Source organism: Uloborus diversus, chromosome 2 (assembly GCF_026930045.1).
Source record: "Uloborus diversus isolate 005 chromosome 2, Udiv.v.3.1, whole genome shotgun sequence".
Lineage (NCBI taxonomy): Eukaryota > Metazoa > Arthropoda > Arachnida > Araneae > Uloboridae > Uloborus > Uloborus diversus.
Genome location: NC_072732.1, coordinates 58,309,640 through 58,324,644, shown reverse-complemented (window position 1 = coordinate 58,324,644; position 15,005 = coordinate 58,309,640). Strand labels below are relative to the sequence as shown.

General features: G+C 30.6%; 1 protein-coding gene across 1 annotated transcript in view; it reads left to right on the top strand.

Annotated features, from left to right (window-relative positions):
• Positions 1–78: 78 nt before the first annotated feature.
• LOC129235172 (signal recognition particle subunit SRP54) overlaps positions 79–15,005 on the top strand; it is a 30,821-nt gene continuing 15,894 nt past the window's right edge. Inside the window, exons 1-9 of the mRNA XM_054868860.1 lie at positions 79–259; positions 4,832–4,923; positions 5,176–5,260; positions 5,713–5,817; positions 6,168–6,292; positions 6,935–7,085; positions 8,900–8,959; positions 9,727–9,815; positions 10,494–10,594. Coding sequence (XP_054724835.1) covers positions 182–259; positions 4,832–4,923; positions 5,176–5,260; positions 5,713–5,817; positions 6,168–6,292; positions 6,935–7,085; positions 8,900–8,959; positions 9,727–9,815; positions 10,494–10,594 — 886 coding nt within the window. The 5' untranslated portion in view covers positions 79–181. The remainder of the gene's footprint in view (positions 260–4,831; positions 4,924–5,175; positions 5,261–5,712; positions 5,818–6,167; positions 6,293–6,934; positions 7,086–8,899; positions 8,960–9,726; positions 9,816–10,493; positions 10,595–15,005) is intronic.

The following is a 15,005-nucleotide window of genomic DNA, read 5'->3' as shown; positions in this document are numbered from 1 at the left end:
ATTCAATGAATGAATAAAACGGGGAAAGTGGCACTTCTTTTCTGTTGCAGTTTTTTGGATGGCAACAATTTCGAAACTACGTGTAGTACAATGGCTGTTTCGTAAAATTTTCTGCTCTGTGTGTTGTTATTTATCTTGATTTAATTCAATATTCCTCATCGCTAACCTATAAACTTTCAAAATGGTTCTTGTGGACTTGGGTAGAAAGATTACGAACGCTTTGCGTTCCCTCAATAATGCAACTATTATTAATAAAGAGGTAATGATTTGAAATGTGTCAGTAGCTCTTGTTTATTTATGTTTGAGCACGCAAAATTTTTGTATTGCTTTTGCGATCCGAAAAAGAGGACAAAGCTATAGCTTTCTTCTTTCCTCCCTAGACACCATGATTTTTTTTTTCTTGAATATTTATGAAGAAAAATCTAGTTTCGCATGGAAAATATATATCTAAACATTACAAACAGCAAACAAGAAGTCAATTTCAAACTTTCTTGATTTTCTGATTATTTTCATTACGGATTAACGTAGCTAAGTGGATATTTGTGTCCTGAAATGTTAAAAGTTTGATGAACGTATTTTCTACTTAAGCATATTTTTCACCTCCAGTGTTACTTATCAATGAAGAGTGCAAAATTTGGTGTTGTACATGAATAAAACTAGATGTCATGTTATGTTAATTTTGCTTCACGCTAAAATTCAGGAGCCTAACCTTTCAATTAATTAAAACTACATTTTATTTTACAACTTAAACTTGTTTTCACATAAGAAAAGTTGTACATAGAAAAAAGACATATTGTTGAAGAGAAATAAAGATCTTATTGTATTTTTCTGTCAAAAGTTTTGTGGTTGTGTGAATGTCATTTTCATTTGTGTCAGTAGAAAATTATTTTCAAAGCAATTTCTCAATTGAGCTGAATAACTTGGCATTAATATTGCCTATGTTAATTAATCCTCTGAATGCTCTTTTTTTTTTTTTTTAAGAAGTCGCTTAAATATACGCTTATTTTTATGTTTAAATATCAATATAGAAATATACTAAACTAATTACATTAGAAATTATGCTTAGAATGATATACCACAAAACAAATTTCCTGGAAAAGTTCTACTTTGCATTCTTCACACATAATTCAAGCTCCTTTTGATTTTTTTTTTCTTTCCCTTCTCGGTGAAACACTTTTTTGATGGAATCAGAAGTGCGTGGCTAGCAAAATGGATGAGCAGTTAATCTAAATCAGGGGGAGCGAGAGGGGGCGGTTGCACCTTCCAAATTTTTCACTAAGAATAATGAAAAAATGGCTAAATTCAATTTGGATAACTTAGAAAATTATTTGCTTGCATTTTAAGAACAGAAAAAACAGATGGAGAATAATTGTTTGCCTTAACTAAAGAAGTAATCTCTTCATATGTGTTAAATATTTCAAAATTGTGTACTCTATGTTATGATGGTGCATCTTCTATGAGATGCCCGTACAGTGCTAAGACTGCGCAATTTTTACGCGTAAACTCCATGTCATTTTACATAAATTTTTATGCTCAGATTATAACTTAATGCTTAGCTAATAAGTGTTCATTGATCCCTTGTACTAGAAACATATTTTAGCAAACTCGATGCATTATATGCTTCCTTAGAAACTCTTTGTAAAGATATGCTCTTTATGGAAAACATCTTACATCGAAAAATATTTTCACAACAACAAATATATCTTGAGGCTCTTTACTTGACAATTTCTGAGTGACACATGATAGTATTCAAGAGTTAAATCTATAAAAGCCCCCTGGAAGAATTTCTGGAAACCGACCTTTTCAATGATAGAAAATCTGATGTCATTTTAATATGTATGACTTTGTTTGAATTTTTGTTTACTTTATTTATACTGCGGAGCGTTTTTTGAACAATGTTACACTCTATCACAAAAATTTCAATCCGCTAACCTTGACTCTTGGATTGACATTTGAAACTCTTAGTAATTTTTGCATTCTTGAGCCCTTGAACAAAGTGTAAAACTTTGTGACAGACCTTTCCATAACAGTTTTTAAACTGTATGCCGATGTAGAAGAGGTGGCAAAACCAAATGAAGTTTTAGTGAAAATATTAAGTCACTATTTTGAATAAAATGATCAATTCAGTTTCTCAAGAAATTGAGACAGTAACTTGATGAGATATATTTATCATTGGTCTGTTCAATATTATGTAGATCGGCTATAGAAAGCGAAAAAGAAAATATTACACTTATAAGAAAAATTTATAGCATGAGGGAAGAGGAATTGTTTTATGAATTGCGAATATACTTTTTAATGACGCTAAATAAATACTAGCCCAATTTAAAAAGTTTTCTTGGTTACTTTAAAGAGCGGAATTTGAAGGAAATGTGTTTTTTAATATAACTTTCTTGCTTCCATTGTTTTTTGACTATTTCAATCAGATCAGTCATTTTATAGTAGATAACTTTTGTGTCTCAATTTCAATATTGTTTTATTGTTCTTAACATTAAAACCATTTTATTATCCCTTCCTGTTAACCAATATACCATACTGTGGAAATTCATGTTCAAAATACTCGACCCCCCAAACGAAATGCTGAAATGCCGCCCCTGATCTAAATACTTCAGAAAATGCATTTTAAACATTTAGATTGTGAAATATCCAAATAAAGTTATAAAACTACATCATACGCTTGGAAAAGGCCAGATGAACAAATGTTGCTTTTAAGTTTTTTGTGCAAATTTCGGGATGTGAAGCCAGATATTCATTCTCCTCCTCCTCCCTTGATCTGGATGCACATTCATAGGTTCAACAGTGCAGCCAGAAATAACCTATGTGGAAATTTTGGTTACTACTCTACTCTTGTTTTTTCATAAATTATCATACTAGGATTGGTAATATGTTAAGCTAAGGTTTTTCTGGGTACAGTTTGAACCACAAAACCTATCCCTTTGCTCGGCCACTTCCAGAATTTCGTTTTCATTAGTATAGGCACCGTAAAGTCAGACTTCTCTTAATCCAAATTTCACTGATTCATGAAGTTACTGACTTTTAGAACTCAGATTAATATATTTATTTCTTAAATGACAGATTTATTCAAATCAAACTTGCAGATATAAAAAAAATTGATTTGAATACTTGAAAGAGGAGTAAATTTTCACTCTACATTCTTTTGTCTTTATACTCAAGCAGAACTTATTAATATGCTATCTATTATTTTATTAAAGATAAAAATTTTCTATTAATGCACACGAGAGATGTAAAGTAAAACGGGATGATTATTGAATATATTACTTGGTGAGGAAATATTTTAACCATACTTTTTCAACCAGTTTTAGAAGTTACAACTGTTGCCAAGACAAGCATCTCTTAATTAAAAAATTTGTTTCACGCGTTAATTTTTCTAAAATGCACTTTATATCTCATTATAATGGGCTCCTTGTAAGGAGCTGTACTTGTCATATTAGGTTATACTGTAATTTCCAATTCATCAATTAAATTTATATTTTTCTGTAATTAATATGAAAAATATGATATAATTATATATTTTAAACAAACTTTGGGATCATTCTCAGTTTTGAGTCGCCATCTCTTAACTGTTGAATAAGAATCTTAACAAACTTCAAAAACTATCATGTAAACAAGTGATGCAAACTGTCACGATTCTGTTTATGAAAAGTTTTGCCCATTTGTTCATAGATCCTTTGCAAAATCTTTTATCATTTTGATGGAAGTTTTATAAAATATTTTATTTAACAATGACCAGTTCACAGTGTTTTTCAAGGGGATATGATTCAGTTGTTTAAATTTATCAAAGTGAAAGATGTTGATGAGTTAAATTTTTGCACAGAAAGCAGGACAAGGGGTCTTTGTTTTAAACTAATCAAATCTCAGACTAATCTGGAAATTAGAAGAAGTTATCAATTTAATAGGGTTGTGAACACTTGGAACATCTTACCGGAGAGGTTGTAAATTGTAAGAGGTGTAGATAACTTTAAGATGGCCATTGATCTTTATTGGAGACTAATAAACTGACTAGGACCAGACTAGCTGGGCCCAGAGTCTGTTGCTAGTTATAAGAGTTTGTCAGGATATGAAGTAAACTGGTCAGGACATCAGGGTTTTGTCTAAAAATCGAGACGGTTGACAAGCGTAATTTAATAATTTTTTGGGAGGATAGAATGAATAGGATTTCTATTAACTTTTGCTTATATTTTTACCAGTACGCATGTTACCCCACTGTGAGGGAAAATAGATAAAAAACGAAAGCTCAGCATATCTAATCAAAAAAATTGAAAGAAATTGAGTTAGTGATAATGATAATGAATCCCTTGCATAATTAACCTCCTTGCCAATAAAATTTATAGTGTTCAAATTCCAAACTGGGTCCTCCAAAGGGCTGAGTCAGTAGTTACAGACAAGGCTGATCAGCTTCTTGTCATCCCTGATGTTAACTCCAAAATTTCCTAACTGTTGTTCATGAAAGTCATGATGCGTAATATTAAGAAATATAGGTCAACAAAAAATAACTTCAGTAATGTAATTCAACAAACTCCCCTCTGAGATTTGTTTGGAGGGGATCATATAATTGTTTGGGAGAAAGAAAGAGTAGAAGAAAATGTGTGGGGTTTGATAGAAGCTACAATTTTAGGCGGCATAGATTTGTAAATTTTGGAGTCGATATGAAATATTTAGTTGGGAAATGTGTCAAAGAGCACTTATATCTAATCTGCTTTACATGTTATAAGTTAGTAAATATTTCAACTAATTTGCAGTTCATTACAATAGCGAAACAGCTCAGTTACCTTAGTGTCATTGATCTAATGTATTCTCCCTTTTTTCTTTTTAGGTTTTAGATTCTATGTTAAAGGAAATATGTACTGCATTGTTAGAAGCAGATGTAAATATAAAATTAGTCAAACAACTTAGAGAAAATGTGAGGTAAATATATATTTTTAAACACTGTCTCACCACCCCCATTGTTTGTGCATATAGTTTGATTTCTAAAGAAAGTTATTATATATTCAATTCTCTTAATTATTATTAAATTTACATTTGAATTGATAATTTAAATTGGTTCATGACATTTTTCATATTATTCAATCACATTTCTCATAATAAAATTGACATAGTATAAAAAATGATGCAGCAATGTAGTATTGATTTGTTTTCTTTTTCTACTGTTCCATATAGGTCTGTAATAGATTTTGATGAAATGGCTGCTGGTTTGAACAAAAGGCGCATGATTCAATCCGCTGTTTTCAAAGAATTGATAAAAGTAATCCAATATTAAAATTTTGCCTTGGAAATATACATCCAGTAAAAGAATATAAAAGAAAAATAGTTAATTAAATATTATAGATTATCTTTTTATCTTGAATAATTTTGGATACTTATACATATTATTTTATTGAAAATTAATATTTTACACAAGTTTTCACACATATTTGAACCTTGCTGCTGTGTAGTTTTTTAATATCCATACTTTCTCAATTGAATTAATACTAATGATACATTTTTAGAATTACTTAAGGACTGTAAAGTAGTTTTGTGCTGATTTTATTCTAATATCTGAACATTGTTAAATGATTTATAAACTCCATAAAAGTAAAAATTTTAAATTTAAACACATTCTTTACTGAACATATTATATTATGTGTGAAATAACATTTAGATCATTATTCTTAGTTTATTTGTTTTATTACTATTATTTTCAATTTCTGTTAATAGTTGGTGGATCCTGGAGTAAAAGCGTGGCAGCCAACAAAAGGAAAACCTAATATCATTATGTTTGTTGGTCTTCAGGGAAGCGGAAAGACAACTACTTGTACTAAGGTTCGAAAAGCCAAGATTTTCCAATTTTCCAAACATCAAAATGTATCAAACATGTAATAACTTAAAAATACATAAGATTCAGTAAAATGTTGCTTGAATTTTAAATCACTTTTTAAAAAATCTAAAAAAAATATATATATATTTTTTGCACTTTACTACCTGTTATGAAAAAATAAAATTTTGCATCATGTGATCTTACCACAACACAAAGCTAGCTGTCAGCAGCTACAAAAAAGAAGATCACATATTATGCATAGTTTATTGATAAATTCTTCCTTTTGTAATTCAAAAACTCTAATATTGGTTTTTCCCTTGATGGGATTTTAATTATATATTCAATTTATATCCAGCTTGCTTACCACTATTTAAAGAAAGGCTGGAAGACATGCTTAGTTTGTGCAGATACATTTAGAGCTGGTGCCTTTGATCAACTGAAACAAAATGCTACAAAAGCAAGGATACCTTTTTATGGAAGGTAAATATAAATTTGAAGTCAATTTTCTCTCTCGGGTAAAATTTTATGTAGTTGACTAAAACAAGCAAATAAGTGTTCCCTTTTGAACTCTACAAATGAACCTTGTTAGCCAAGATAAACTATTTCCCAGTAATATTTCTCAAGCATTCAAAATACATAGCTGTATGTTGCTTGGTGTATCATTATCAATCAAAAAGGTTGAATAAATTTTAAGGTAGTAAATTTATATATGTTTTTCAATTTCAGAAATTATAAATTTCACTGAAATCAAATCAGAGAACTTGTAATAGGTCGTTAAAAGAAAGACAAGATTTTGCATCATATCTTGAACATGCTCAAAGAAATCATTACTTTTCCTTGCTTTTCTTTTTCTCATATTAGAAAGAAATAGTAGAAAAATTCTATTTTGGCTTTGTTTGTCTCTATTTTTGAAATAAGATGTAATGAATATAAATGACCTAATTTGGTTTTAAGAAAAATGTTCTATGTCAGACATATTTATTAAATGTGTGTGTGTTATATATAATCAAAGTAAAAATATTTTAAGTTCAATACACAGTGATTTTTTTTTGTTTGTTTGTTTGTTTATAATAATTGAGGTGTATTGAGTAAATTATGAATTTTTTTTTTTTTATCTTATAGCTACACTGAAGTAGATCCTGTTGTAATTGCTCAAGAAGGTGTTGAAAAATTTAAAAATGAGAATTTTGAAATTATAATTGTAGATACTAGTGGTCGACATAAGCAAGAAGATTCTCTGTTTGAAGAAATGTTGCAAGTTTCAAATGCTACGGTATTTATGCTTTTGAAGTTTTACTCTTCTCTACTAATAATAAAGCTGGAAGTCTGTCTGGATCTCTGTGACCCGCATAGCGCCTAAACCGTTCTACCGATTTTCATGAAATTTGGTACAAAGTTAGTTTGTAGCATGGGGGTGTGCACCTCGAAGCGATTTTTTGAAAATTCGATTTTGTTCTTTTCTATACCAATTTTAAGAAAAATTTTCCGAGCAAATTATCACAACGTGGAATAGTAAATTACGAAACCATCATAACGTGGAACCGTAACATGGGTGAGCCATTTGACATAGCCAATTAGCGAGAAATTCATCATCCATTATTTGTTAATATACAGGCGAACCAAATGACCTTTTAATTTTCGACAACGGGCAAAGTCGTGCGGGTGCCACTAGTGATAAATAATAATAAATAATATAAATCTTATAAATCTTGCTTTTTGTACTGAAAGTTAGATGGTAAAAATTTTTTAGATGCATGTTTACTTTTTCTATTCTTTCTTCTTTTTTTAAATAGTCATTGCTTTTTTCTGTTTTTATCAAAAAAGTGTTGCTGATGTGACTTGTTTAGTGTTAAGGAAAATCAGATTAAAATACATAATACAATTAGAACAGAATAAAAATCACACCCCTCTTTCCGTAGAAAAGAGTTTCAATAAAAAGGTCATTGAATTTAGAAAAATTTTAAAATCCCGCTCCAACCCAATGGCAAAAAGAACTTGATAAAAATAAGTCTAACCAAATTATTTAAAAAAAAAAAATGCTTCAAAGAGCAACCTTTCCCTAGGGTCCAAACTAACTTGTACCAAAATTCATAGCTTAAAGGCTTTTTGTACATAGCTAAAGAGCTGTTTTGTACATCTGAAAGGTCTCCGGGCTTGAGTTAAGTTTAGCCATGAACTTCGCTATAATAGAAACTTATATCTGCTGTTCTAATTAAAAGATAAAATTGAAAGAAGTTTTAATTGATACAGAAAAAAATTTCTTTCAAATGGCATAAAATGTTGAGGGGTGTGGAAAATCTTTTATCCTTTAAAAAGGCAATTGGCATGAAATTTTAGCTTGAAAAATTAATAGCAGAAAAACTAATTCAAAATTCTATAGGTGCTATGGAGTATCCTGGATGCAGGCCCACCACAAACATCCTTTTACAATTTCTCTGGCCTTACTTTTTTAAATATATATATAGAATTATTTTGGCCAAATCAAGGCTGTTGAGGTTTCTATTAGTTTTAACTTAAATCACGAATTGCAGATGCACCCTTTTCTCATTGGTCCGTTTATTAAATCTGATTCAATCAAAATTACATCATCATTTTTTCTCTAATTATTTTTATTGGTTATTAAAAGACCAAGAAAGCAATAAACCGTGTCTAATTTAGATGCTTAGTTCCTGTGAACTTGTCTCTAAAAGCTGAAGTTTATGTAGTACAATAGTATGTATGTTTAGTGATCTTCTAGAATGGGGAGATAAGTGGTTTGTGCTTTATTGTGTCTCTTTTTACTTACTTACTTATTTACTTGCTGGTTGCCTTTGTGTTATCCAAGATATTATTAATTCTGTTTAAAAGGAATTTTCAAAAATATTTTTTACTGTATAAAAAATAAAAATTTTTGAAAATTTTTTTCGTGTTTGACACTAAGAAACATTTATCAATTTAAAAAGTTAAAAAACAAAAGTGTTTTAGAATAAATATTTCTACATTAGTTTGCAAATTAAGCAATATCATCCTGTTCATTTTCATGCTCCCCCCCCCCTTTCTTTTTTTTTTACTTCAATTTATTCACATATGTTTTATTTTTCTTTTCAGAACCCAGATAACATTATATTCGTTATGGATGCATCAATTGGTCAAGCTTGTGAAGCTCAGGTGGGTGTTATATTTTGAAAACTTCACTGATTTAGTAGTGTAACTTTGCTGACAACTATTGAAATGTATTTTGGAATAAGGATATTAAGAGAAGTTTTTATTTACTCAACCTCTAAACATAAAATAGTTGCCATTTTAATTTTGTATTTCCTGCTGATATTTTAAGAATTTATTCTTATGTAAGTTTTATGTACATGCAGGCAGTGTTTAAGTTGGAGCGAGAATATTTGCGGGAGTACATACTCAATTAAATTTAAAATTTTTGTACTCTTGATTGCTATTTTTGTAACTAAGTAATGTATGATTACATGAAACCTTTTTAAGTAGGTAGCGTATTTTGCCATTCTAGTATTTTTGTAGTTGGTCAGCAGTTGCCCCCATAGCCTAATGATATAAATGCTGGTCCATAGGTTACATTAGGAGAATTTCCATTACAAAAGAGTGTCTAAATTGATAGATTCTGTTGTGAATTATCGTGTCTGAAGAAATCGATTCTAAACACAATGATTGTTTTAAGTTTCTGGTTGCACTATATAATTTTAATATTAATAATCATTCAGATATTATAAAAGTTTTACTGTAACAACTGAAATATTTGGGAACTGCATTCCCATGCATATTCTCCCAACTAAAGCATGCTGGTGTTCATTAATGCTTTTTTCAGTTATTATTATCATTCATGCAAATTTAACATGTTTCAGTTTCTCTTCTTTATCTCAAAATGAATCCCTTTATTCTGTCCTTTAAAACATTGAATGTTTTCTCAGGCTAGAGCCTTTAAAGAAAAGGTCGATGTCGGTGCTGTTATTGTCACAAAATTAGATGGCCATGCAAAAGGTGGTGGTGCACTGAGTGCGTAAGTATATTGCATTTTAGATTTCACAAAGTATTTTAATTTTTGTACAAATGTTTTCATTGATTTTTGAATGTTATGTATTATGTTATAGGGGATATAGAAAATATTTAAAGCAGCTAACAATATTTTGGTGTTTGGGGAGGTAATTGAAGTAGAAATTTCATTTATTGCCACCAGTCTCTAAATATCTTGAACAAGTAGCAGTAGTATGGTTATTAATTTTAAAGTAAATGTACATTTTAATAATTCAAAGATAAGAAAATTTCTTTGAATACAAATAATTAAAACTGGTCGATGGCCATAAAAGTAAACAGCTTACATAGGTTTGGGGGAGGGGGGTGAAACCTAAGCATGTAAAATTCTATAACCCATTTATTGCTGTTGAAGGAAATTTTTGACCACTTTATCTGCCATGTGCAAAAAAATAAATAAACGAATAAATTTAAAAATCTGCAGTATTCAAGTCATCACTATAAAACAAAATTTCTAATATTTAGTTCATCATTTGTAAAATGAAATTAACCCAAACCTTCAATTTAAAATTTATGCTTACACACATCATTATCATAGTTTTAAAACTAAATACATATGTGTATTCATTCCTATTCAAAATGTATTTCTTTTCATTATTTTTTCCTCTAAAGTTTTTCAATAAAAAATGGTATTACTTTGTTTTAGTGTTGCTGCCACACAGAGTCCTATAATTTTCATTGGTACTGGAGAGCATATTGATGATTTTGAGCCATTTAAAGTTAAACCTTTCGTTAGTAAACTATTAGGTAAGTAAATGCTGTTAAAATGTGGTAAAAAATAAATTACCCATTTTGTAAGTGAAGAATGATATTTTATTGGTTTTTTAAGGAATTTCCAATAATTACCTACATGAAATGTGAATATTCTGCATGCCAGTTAATTGTAAAATTAAGTTCAGCTCTCATTAAAGCATATTTTATTCTCTACATTACGTTACTGGTTTTGTGTTTCTATTGAGAGAAATGAGTTAGTGAAATAAGATTTGTCATTTAAGAGGTTTTGTTTATTTACTTGTTTCATTAATTGTGCAATAAAAAAGTAATTCTGTACTGCAAAGCAGCAGGTTTTTGAAATTCAATCAATAACATAAAAAGGCTACAATATTTTTTGTCTCATAAATTGCTCTCTTTATTAATTTAACTCTTGACAATCAACCTGAGAATAGTAATTCCCTATCTGGTGACTTAATAAATACTCAACTGGGGGGGGGGGTTGCACATTTTAAAAGTCAAACCAGCATTACTTAGTTAACTTTTTCAAACATGTCATTTCTTTTTGTCGCACTTAGTTTATAATGTAAAAAAAAAATAAAAGTTCTCACATGTATTTCATGTGACCAAAGGGAGAAATAAAAATGTAAAAAAAAAAAAAAAATGGAATGAATTACAGTAAGGTGTTATGTACTAATATTTTCTTCCACACGTTGCCTTTCAGTGCTTAATGTATTCCTGAATAAAGTGGCTACTAAACTAAAAATATCTACTGACCACTGGCAACTAAGTAAAAAACTGAAATTTTCAGGTCTTGAGAAGGTATTTTATCCAGTTACCATGTAACTCTGAAACTGCCCAACAGCAGGGGGTCAAAAGCAGGGGCGTAGCTAGGGGGGACAACCCCCCCCCCCCAAACAGTCTCAAAAAAAAGAGAAAAAGAAGAGAAAGAAAAAATCCGACTTTTTTCTGAGTAACAAAGGTCAAAAATTCACTTTGCTTCCACCCCCCCCCCCCAATGTCATTGAAAATGTGCTCCATGTGTGACCCTCAAGCATAAAGACGCCTCCCTCTGCTGTGACAATTTTTTGATAATTGAGTGAAATTTGACACTTTGCTTTAGAAATGAGATTTGATTTGTTAAATCCACGTATATGCAGCCTTTCTTTGTCATAGATTCTGCAAATTGTTAAATGTATTTAATTTTATGAGCTGCGCAGTGGGAATATTGCATACAGTGGAATCTGTATATTTCGAATTTCACATTAAAGAAAAAAAATAAAGATTAAGTTTTGAGATACTTGGGCTTAGAGAAACTTTTTATAGAAATTTGAAATATTATGGTGAAAATTTGAAATCGATACTAAAGACAATATGGGCTCTTTATTAAAATTCATCTTTATTAGTTTTGTTAAGTATTTATTCTTCTATTACATTATTAAGTGCTTTATTGCGAGTTTAAGGAATCATTTTGACAGTAAAAGAAACTTTAAGCATATCTTTTTCAAAAAAAAGTTTTTTATTGCTTTTTGTTCCCTGTTTTTTTTTTTTGGATTCATTATTTATCCTTTTGAGGTTAGCAATTGCTGCAAAAATCTAACTTGGCCAGTACAGTCGAGTCCCGACTTACGCGAGGGATGCGTTCCAAGACCCTTCGCGTAAGTTGAAATTTCGTGTTGTGGAAAAGGGTATGTGTAAAAGCTTTTATAAACATACCCATACGATTAAAGACACTTGTAAACATTGCCTCAAACTGTTAAAAACCATTTCTTAACTATAAATTACTGTTTCTTAAACAAAAAATTGAATTTTTATTTATTGTACTTAAAAAAAAACCAGTTTTATTTAACATAAAAAACTGCTACGATGCACAAAATCAATGATCAATGGGAAAGAAAGACTTAAAATAAACCACTACGGTAAGTATATTATGTAGTAAGAAAAACAAATAAACTATAGTTGTTGAAACTTTCTTTTTTTCCTTATATCTTCACAAACTTTAAATGAAACAGCACTCTTAGGTGTCATTATATTTCATCAACTTTCCCATATAGAATGAAAAAATAAATTGAAAATGATTAGTAGTTATTTGTATAAGCAATGTTCAGACTAGTATGGTGTGGGAACTCCTCAGCGATGCCAAAGGGAGAAGGTCCATTCACGAAAAAACTGCGATTCCCTTCGGAAAACTTTCATGTTGCGGGAGAAAAATTCGTGTTAGGAATAAAATTCTTTACCGGGGAAAAAATCGCGTTGTAGCCATTTCACGTAAGTCGAATCGCGTTGTAGCGGGAGTTAAATGTATTCTACGGTTTTCCTTTTTTCATCACTTGAAAAAAAACTTATACTTTCTTTTCACTTGTAGCATTTCAGTTTTCTAAGGAATCACAATTTTAAGAAAGAGAGCAACCAAAGAACAGTACTAATCCAGATTAAGGCCCCTACAGTGGAGGAGCCGACACATCTGCCATTTTGGAGCAAACTTGATCCAGTGCTTCGTAGCGATAGCATTGCTGCTGATAAATCAACATCACATTTCTTTAGCATGTAATAAATTAAGTCAAATGAGTGGTGTTCGGCTGTTAATTGTATAAACAGCTGCAAAAAAGGATTTCAGCTCTTCAGATTTCCAGCAGATGTAGAAAGAAAAAAGAAATGGATAAAAAATGGCCCGCGAAGTGACTGGCAGACTGGAAACGTGTGCCAACTGTTTCCAAAATTTCGCCAATGTTCACTTTCGCTCCCCGACTTCCTTGTTTGGCGAAAGATTGCCAATAAAGGTAGCTTTTCCTGTTATACGCTTGCTCCAAAATGGCGGATGCGTCGGCCTCTCCTGTTATAGGGGCTCTAATCCAGATAACAGAGCGAAATGGCTTTTAACTTGAATGACCTTTAACCATGAACTTGAAATGTTCATCTTACGTGTCAAACCTGTGAATTTCACCCCTTTACTCTTCTTCCAAGAAAGTGCGCTAAACGACTGTCCTTTGGTTGATCTTCCTGGAAAGCCTATTCGTGGAATGCATTTCTCCCTTTTTTCCACTGCCTCCTCAGCTCTTGAAGACAGTTCCTCTGTTTCTGAGTTGAAGAAAATGTTTTTTTTTTTTTTGCTGCTTTAAAGATCATTGGGCTTCGAATCCGAAAATGATAGCAGAACCGAAATATGAGACGATAGAGGTTTTTGTTGGTCTGGTCTTGTGTGTGTCATAGGTCGTAGTCAAAACGACCTTTGCTAACCAGTTTATCTATTGCAATCACATTGATTTTTCAGCCAGTATTTACTGCCTATTCTTTTAGAAACGTACAGTCTGTTTAAAATAGTACATCCTAATTGAAAATTGTTGCATAATGAAGCGAGCAAAGCCGATAACAAGCTTTTTTAAACCTAAAGAAAAAAATTAAAATGACGAAAAGGATTGCTCTAAAAAGAGAAAGTTAACGTCGACTGAAGAAAACGAACTACAGTCTGCAAAGCAGCATTAGTCCATCGAACCTTTCTGAAGGTAATTTTATTTTAATTCAAAAGAAAAACGGCATAGCATTACGTGAATAAAATGTTTAAAAACGAAATGAATCTTGATTATTTCTGTTAGCTTGGTTCGCATTAAAAAGTAGAAAATCAAAAAAGACTTCTGTTTATAATACTCGAAAATTGCTGTTGCTCTCTCAAATAGATTTTTATGTAAATTCTAAAGCAGCTAATAAAATTAAAAATAAAGACTTGAGAGGAGAACAGATAGTATGCATTTGAGCGAATAACTTTCTACGGCCTGTATTTCTTCCCTAACTTTTTTTATTCAAATTTTATTTACTGCTTTAGAATTAGCATAAATGTAAATACATAAAAAGCAACATATAAATATAACGATATGAAAAGCAATTTCATTTTTTGTGGGTTATAATTCAAGAAGTCTTTTTTTATTTTATTTCATACTTTTTGTGCAAACCAAGTTGGTAAAAATAGTCTTTATAGTCTGACCACCGATGAGATCGAAAGTCAAACATCCAGTTTACAGGCGGAAATGAAAGTATCTATTAGCTTTCAGGGATGCCAGCTTTTGTAGATGTGTGTTAGCCTCTAAATTAAGCAGTCACACTGAAATGAACGGAACACGCTTATCAGATGTGTGATTTCCCCCTGATTTGGAAAGACTGGTTTTGACAAGACGTTGCTAGAAAATTTCACTTTAATTAGATGGAGGAAAAAGAAAAAAAAGTTGAATTTTCCATAACATTAAAAAAAAAAATTCTGTCTTTTGTTTTCTTTGACACAAGTATCGGAATTGCGGCACCCCATTCCAAAGTGTGTAAGATTCACCTCCCTCTTATTTTTTTTAATACTAAAAAAATTTACACACACACACACACACACACATATATATATATATATATATATATATATATATATATATATATATATATATATATATATATATATATATATTAG